Consider the following 7910-nt stretch of genomic DNA (forward strand, 5'->3'; position numbering starts at 1 on the left):
CATACCCTCACTGCAGCCTTACACCATCTAAATTTCTCATGTAAATATTTAATACTTGAAGGATTTATCTGATTCATCCCTCTTAATCCACTTACTGCAACAGCAATCTGCTTGTTGATGCTGAAGTTTACGGAATAGTCAGTACAGCACTATTATGTCTGTCCTATTGCACTACCAATATTCTATGGGCGCTATGCACAGCTCCACTACTTCCTGAGCTTAAGGCAGCTCCTTTATTTCCTGTCTTACATTATTGGACAAACTGATTAATCCAGGTGTGTCTGACCATTGTGACACACCTGGATTAACCTGGATTAATCAGTTTGTCCAATAATGTAAGACAGGAAATAAACGAGCAGCCGTACTGTAAGTTCAGGAAGTAGTGGAGCTGTGCATAGAGCCCATTGCACTCCACTGTTCTATTATTCATTTTATTGCACGAATAATTGTATTGCACTCCTCTTATTCTATTGCACTTCCCTGTTCTAACTTTTACACTGTTGTTGTCATATATGCCACTTATAAGGACCTATATTATTACTATCACATACACATTCACATTATTGAGATAAAACAAGTGTATAACCTGTATGAAATTCTAAAGTTTTTATACCGTATTCACACAGATTAATAATATCCAGATGATCAGTATTCATATGGTGTAACATGATGCAAAGTTATATCTAATTTAGGAATGTATAATTAAGGATATATATTTGATTTATCTTAAGCGATATGACCTCCACCCCCAATTTCTAATGGGTTTTATATATTTAACATGTGTTTTTATTTTATGTACAGTAGACCTGCATTTGTAGAACAAGGGACTAAATTGAGTCGATTTTTGCAGCTGCTCTTTCTTTGTTCAAGGATGAACCATCAGGTACAGCTGACATTGAAAAGCACAGTTGACACTGAATGGAGTGAGGGTGCCCCTGTGTGTTCAATCCTCAGTACAGCAGTTTGTGAACAGCCCGTCCTCCCCTGACATCACAGTCAGACTATGCTTGTTGATAAACTGGTTGTGGGAGAGTAAGATATTGCTGACATGATATATAAGGGTTAAACATGTTTTATTTATTGTTATAATAACTTTGAACAGAGGGGGCTTCACTGAACTGGTGTATTTTTTAAGAGTTGAATCATGAAATCAATTGTAGGCTACCCTGGTTTGGTTTCGTCATGTGTCTTTATGCCACAAGGAAACATTTTGATCCTTTTCTGTTGGAATCTATTTTTGAACAATTGATATCTGTGAATTCAATATATTTTGTTGTTCTATATGAAATCGTGTGCTGTTTGATGCAGATTTCTTTCAACCATGAATAAAATATCATCTTACTCAAATGAGTTTCAACCTTCACTGGGTGATGGTTGTGTTTTCTGCTCGAGCTTTGACTAAACTTCATTCAGTAAATTTATATTAATATTTTACTTGAAAACTAGAAAATTTCCTCTGGGAAAGGGCCACAGGGGGCTACTGCCGGGCATACCATCTCTGTCAACATGGGAATCAAATCCACGACCTTAAGGTCAAGACAGAGCTGATCAGACAGTGAACGGGAGGGCTTCATCTCGCACATGATTTCTGTTGCTTGGCCCTTCGCAGCGATTTTAACAGATTGTCCTCGTTTTTTCTTCTTATGCCTCCTCCAAGAAACAAGATCATAATGACATATTTTGGTAGAGTTGTTTATTTTGTTTTATTAATTCCTGGCTGTGTGGTTGGAGAGAATTCCTCCACTGAGTGATCATCATGTAGATTGAGCCCAGAGATCTGTTGGACAGTTGTTGTATCTACGACCTGGCCAGCAGGAGCCCAGCCATCTTCACCTCCACAGGGAAATGGTCACTGACAGCCAGAGCCTGAGAGAGAAGAAAAAACATACTTACTTGTTTGTGGTCCACATGGGCATAGATGACACAAACTGGACCAAAATGAAGAGTAGTAGTATCAGTCAGAAATGTTTAAAGGGATAGTTCAACATTTTGGCAAATTGGCCCATTGCCATAATCCCTATAGTCATAGCAGTAGGTTCATTACCTTTAATTGTCGGTGTAAGCTATTTTTAGAACGGCGGAGCGGCAGGCTGCTCAGGACTATGCTATGGAGGCTAAGGGAATTTCTTGGTTTCCCTCATCAAACTCATCAAATACAGAACCCAACAACTCCAAAAGGCTGTCGTGGACAAGTTGTGAGCTGCACATTCACCACGCTATGAGATAATAACAGAACGTTACGAGACGGAGCTGTTTTAGAGGTAAATTCATGCAAAACCGCTGATGCGCGTTGCCTTAAGGGACAGTTTTTCAGCAAGCAGACTCTGTATTTACCTCGAAAACGGCTCCGTTTCATAACGTTCCATTATTATCTCAGCGTGGTGAATGTGCAGGTCACAACTTGTCCACGAAAGCGTTTTGGAGTTTTTGGATTGTGTATTTGATGACACCTTTGTGTGTCTCAGTTCACTGCTCTGCCTGTGTCAGTGCAAATGACACCCAGTTCACGGCTACACCATTGTCAGTTCAAATCACGCGAGATTTGCACTGACACAGGCAGAGCAGTGAACTGAGACACTGGGAGCTTCTGCTACAAACAAGCTTAAAATATAGACTTATTTAATTTTTTTTCGGAACAATTTCTCATGTCGGGGCTTCAATACAAGAGGGACATTACAGACGAGCAGTATGGAGGTATTTGGATGTTTTTTGGTGTGTCTTTTTGGAAGAAGAAAAGTGGTATCCATTCATATGGACATGCAGTGCTGCACGGAGCCCCCTGTAACTTAGAGAAGGCACGGACGACTCTGAAACTTCTCCCAGCCCTTAGTCCACATGAGGGTGAGTAGAAAATGACTGTAATTTGAATTTTGGGTGAACTATCCCTTTAATCCATTATCTCTTGTTAATGGCAGATTAAACTAGACAAATATACACGTCATAACATTGTATATGATACCTGACGTTATCTACCGCTCTATTGATTGATTCCTGGACATCTTTGTTGTAAACAAATGCACATGGCCAGGAGGAGGGTTAGCAAAACAGTGGGAAGTACATAGTTCCTCTTTAAGTTACCCCTCAGACTGAACATTTGTCCTTTATAAATGAAGCCAACTCTATCATAAAGGTTAAAGCTGGAACTCCTTTTACCAGCTTGTGGCTGAGACTCAGATCCTTCATGTAGTCGTACGCTGCAGCACTCTTCTGCACCATGCCCTTCATCATGTCAGTGGTGACCACAATCCTGCAAACGCACAATGAGAGGTGTGATTACCATGGGGTGTGTGCATGCAAGTTCCAGTGTGTGTGTAGTGTAGTGTAATGTACCTGTCGTAAGGGCAGTTGGTGTGTGACACCGTGGTGTCGGCCTCATCAGGGATCAGCCAGTGGAAGCTCTTGTCAGTGAAGAGGCGGATCTGCTGCCAGTCGGAGCCTGATACGTAGCTGCAGCCTGTGTTGAAGTCTCCCAGCAGAACAATGTCCTGCAGGGACGGTCTGATTAGTCTCATCTCATGTTTTATCAAATGTATCCTTTGTCCCCTTTGCATCTTTTACACATTAAAGGTACATTGTGTAAGTTCTCCTGTTATCTATTCACGAAAATCGATTATTTTCGTAGTACGTTTTTCATTCATCAATAATCCCCCCCATCAACAAAGTGAAGTGTTCCTTTCAGCTCTGAATGAGCCGTTCATATCATTCATATCTACATGGAGCGGGTAAGCTCGGTGCTGGCTGCCATGTCGTGTCGCCATGTTTTTAGACACCGGAGCTGTCGGCTCAGGTCGAGGTGGCGCCTGTGAAAAGTCACCACGGTAACGCAGTGAGGACTGTGAGTCGGAAAAACGGCCGTCGGTAACCAACCAGATGTCATTTTAGTCACAGAAGTCCAGAGAAAGCCGGTAAAACGTGGGTCAGGTAAACAATACCACATCACCATGACAACATATTGTCAGGTGTATTGTTTTGCCTTGTGCTGACGGACCACTTGTTTACATAGAGGCTTGTTTAAGCCGTTACCTGCAGCGGCTGTTGTCCGTCTGCCGTCTAACCGATTTCACGTGAATGCAGCATGAAAAATACGACTGAGTTGCTTGCGATCTACAACCGCAACGCTAGATGGGAGGAATTCTTACACAATGTACCTTTAATGTTCAAATTTTTTGTGGAGTTATTCACATTGGTCTTCCAGCGTTTGCGGACATCAGTCACCACATCATAGAGAGCGTCAACTTCCTCCACAGCAAAGTCTGGAGAGGCGTGCTGAGGGATCAGGACAAAGTTCTCCAAAGCTACAAAACAAGAGGGAGAGAGGAGGGAATGGAGAGAGGGATGATTGAAGGAGGACAGAGTGTTTCCTATATGGATCTTAAAGGTGTGATTAGTGGTAATCTGAGTGGGAACTTCATCCCATCTTGTGGCACTTCTCCACAGCCTACCGGTGTATTTGGAGGAGAACATGACAACAAAGGGCTCTCTGATGAATGTGTCAGTCCCACAGTTCTCACTGCCATCGTCATAGGTGTAGTTTTTAACCACAGACACTGTTTCCTCCCTGGAGAAACAAGACATCTCTTAAGTGATAGTGACTAAGACCACATACTGTTTATGTATCAATTTGAGCATGTCATTTTAATAAAATCACTCTGATTTTCACCATTCTGCTGTGTGTACGTTTGATACTTCAGTTCTTCTGTGATTGTACTTTGAATACAGGACACATACTTATGTAACATTACTGTGTGGATACGTGTAAAACATTTTTGTACCTGTAGAGGAAAAGATATCGCTCCTTGTAGGAGCTGCGGCCCAGTGGCTCGCTCACAATGTGTTTGTACGTGAACTCAGGAGATCCTCTGGAGAAATACACACACACAGATGTTTTTTTTATAACTATGATATTTGTCTTTTGTAGTACAGGAAATATACAGTATGAGTTGTACAAAGTGTGTCTAACTTGTTGACATGCTCCATGAGTTTTTTGGTGGCAGACAGATCGATGTCTCTGACTTCCTGGATCAGAATGATGTCATAGCGATGGACGATCTGTAACGCACCGAGAAACCACAGAACATCATACGTCTGATAAAAGTGTTTTTGTGTTATATCATGAACAAACAGACTCATTTTATACAAAGCTGTTCAGTATAGTAAGTAGGCTACTTGTGTCACTCAGAATGAGAGAAAATAACCCTGACAATGTCATAGTGATGTCATCTGGGTTATACTAGGGTTGTACTGTACGAGCTGAGGCTAAGACAAGAAAAAATCTTCTTTGGTTATTTACCAGTTAAGGTAAATCAATGCTGTTGGTTGTATTGTGGGAAATGTAGGGTCCACATCTAATGGTTGATTGAAAAAAAAAACTACAATTCAAAATCTCCTATCTCCCTTTACCCAGGGGGCAAAGCAAAAAAAAAACGGACACGGAGCGTTGTAAAAGGTTTGACACCAGAAATTATATCTAGGAACTTCAAAGATTAAAACCTGGGTGGACAACCCGGTCAACTAGCTGCTGGAAAGCTACAGGGGCCAAAACCCCTTTCTTGGGTCATTTTGCTGGCGAAATGATGTAAATGCAAATATTTAGGTACTACAATGGCATAAATAGTCATACAACTATAAAATTTGGCAGAGAGTATCTTGACACATAGGGGGAGGCATGAAAAAAAAGATTCTGGGGTTTGTTGCAACTCGATTTTAAGATATCACCCTCAACATCCCAAAAAAAAGTACTGTTCGCCTGACAAATTCTCATGAAAATTATTATTTTTCAGCACTTTATGGAGAATATCTATATATGTATATAGAAAATGTCCTTAATTCATAAGCTTCCATTTGAGTCCAAGATAGCCTTTCTACTAGCTACTGGAAAGCTACAGGCTGTCTCCAAACAATGCAACACCTATTGTGAAAAACTACATGTTAACTGACATGATCAGAAAACATTCTATTTCTGGTCTCCCCAAAGTGAACAGATAGATAGAGAAGACCATTGGCCACAGCAAGTGGGGCTTTTGAGATAGAAAGACTATCTTGGACTCAAATGGAAGCTTATGAATTAAAGCAGAAGTGAGTGATATATTTGTGTTAATATAAGTCTTAAATAGTTATATCTTCCGACAGCAATCACTTACATAGAGTGTTTGGACCGAAACACGGGTCTGTCAGTCACTCTGCTCTGCTCTGAGTCGAGGAGAAAACATTTATTGTATCCTACAGTTTTTATCCAATGAGGAGAGAGAACGGCATGCAGGGCTGTGTGTGCAGCCAAGGGACGCCGTGAATGTGGCGACGTAGGGACGAGGACTGTTATGGTGCGTTCAAGGAAACTCGTTTTTTTCCGACCTGTGACGTCGTACCAGTTCGATCTGGTACATAGACTGTACAAAAAGACGTACTGGTACGATTTCACGGGTCGGAAGTTACGAGTGGCCGTTATAGTGACTTTCACCGGTAAAACAGGTCGGAAAAACACGAGTGGGTTGCCTGGAACGCTACAAAGTCGTAAGTTGTGACTTGAAGCTGTAATTTATGATTTCAAAAGCCTGCCTGGAACGCAGCATTAGCGAAAACGACCGGATCACTCACTTCTGCTTTAAGGAAATGTTCTATATACATGTTAAGCATAGATATTCTCCATAAAGTGCTGAAAAATAATAATTTTCATGAGAATTTGTCAGGCGAACAGTACTTTTTTTTGTCTTTTTTGGGATGTTGAGGGTGATATCTTAAAATTGAGTTACAACAAACCCCAGAATCTTTTTTTCATGCCTCCCCCTATGTGTCAAGATACTCTCTGCCAAATTTTATAGTTGTATGACTATTTATGCCATTGTAGTACCTAAATATTTGCATTTACATCATTTCGCCAGCAAAATGAAAGAAAGGGGTTTTGGCCCCTGTAGCTTTCCAGCAGCTAGTTGACCGGGTTGTCCACCCAGGTTTTAATCTTTGAAGTTCCTAGATATAATTTCTGGTGTCAAACCTTTTACAACACTCCATGTCTGTTTTCCAAAAAAATGGGATTTTGCCCCCTGGGTACTTCTTGTAACTCTGCAAACTTTGTGGATCTGGAATCCTTAAATTGTTAGTTTACAAAATATATAGTATTCACTGGATGTAAAGGCATGCCTAACATGTCACCAGGTCAAGATAGTGGTAGATGGAACTCTGGTATCCTTCAAAATACAGTATATTCCCTTCATTTTCCAAATGTGAGTATTATGAGTATGGTGAAATAAAATAACATAGGAAAATCAAACAGAGGAGTTTCAGACCGTGCTGATGAGGTTCATCAGAGTGGTGTTGGAGGCTTTCTTGTCTCCGAATGACTTGATGTTGAAGGCTCCCAGCATCAGAGGAGTAGACAGATGCGCCAGGGTCAGAAACAGACCCAAAGCACACACCACACGCATCCTGGGTCACAGAGGTCACACATGAGCTGAATTTTCTCTTGTCCCTAAACTACAGTGTCTTATTGTCACGATTGAACCAGTGTGTTGGGAGCTGTACATAACTCATTCAATAAAAAGATGATTTTCAAAATATATCTGGCAGTATGATAGGCTCCAGCTCTGGTCCTTCATGCAAAGCTCCAAGCTGGATCAGGTTAATCAGATCAGCCTATCAGGAGTTACCAACATGTTTCCATGACAACACATATTTGCCAGTCACATAGTCTGCTGATAATAACAATAATCTTTATTAATCTCAAATGCCTGATAGGCCTCTCTGTTCACACTAGTTCTCAGTTAAAGCCAGATTACATCCCAACCTGTTTGGTTTAAACACTGTGTGATCCAAGGCCGTAACCATGGAGTCAACATTGGGGGGACCAAATCTCTCTCTTTCTATATATACTGTATATGTACCGTACTTTTCGGACTATAAGCCGCTACTTTTTT

General features: G+C 41.0%; 1 protein-coding gene across 1 annotated transcript; it reads right to left on the reverse strand.

The window, feature by feature from the left end:
• Nucleotides 1-1797: 1797 nt before the first annotated feature.
• LOC310989758 (deoxyribonuclease-1-like) lies at nucleotides 1798-7421 on the reverse strand (the record flags this gene model as incomplete). Its single annotated transcript, XM_083976905.1, has 8 exons — nucleotides 1798-1866; nucleotides 3154-3247; nucleotides 3331-3485; nucleotides 4183-4295; nucleotides 4443-4558; nucleotides 4773-4859; nucleotides 4961-5049; nucleotides 7284-7421. 8 exons carry the CDS (start codon nucleotides 7419-7421, stop codon nucleotides 1798-1800), a joined length of 861 nt encoding a protein of 286 aa, XP_083833031.1.
• Nucleotides 7422-7910: the final 489 nt, after the last annotated feature.

The sequence above is a fragment of the Trachurus trachurus genome (assembly GCF_905171665.1).
Source record: "Trachurus trachurus genome assembly, chromosome: 8".
Classification (NCBI taxonomy): Eukaryota; Metazoa; Chordata; class Actinopteri; order Carangiformes; family Carangidae; genus Trachurus; species Trachurus trachurus.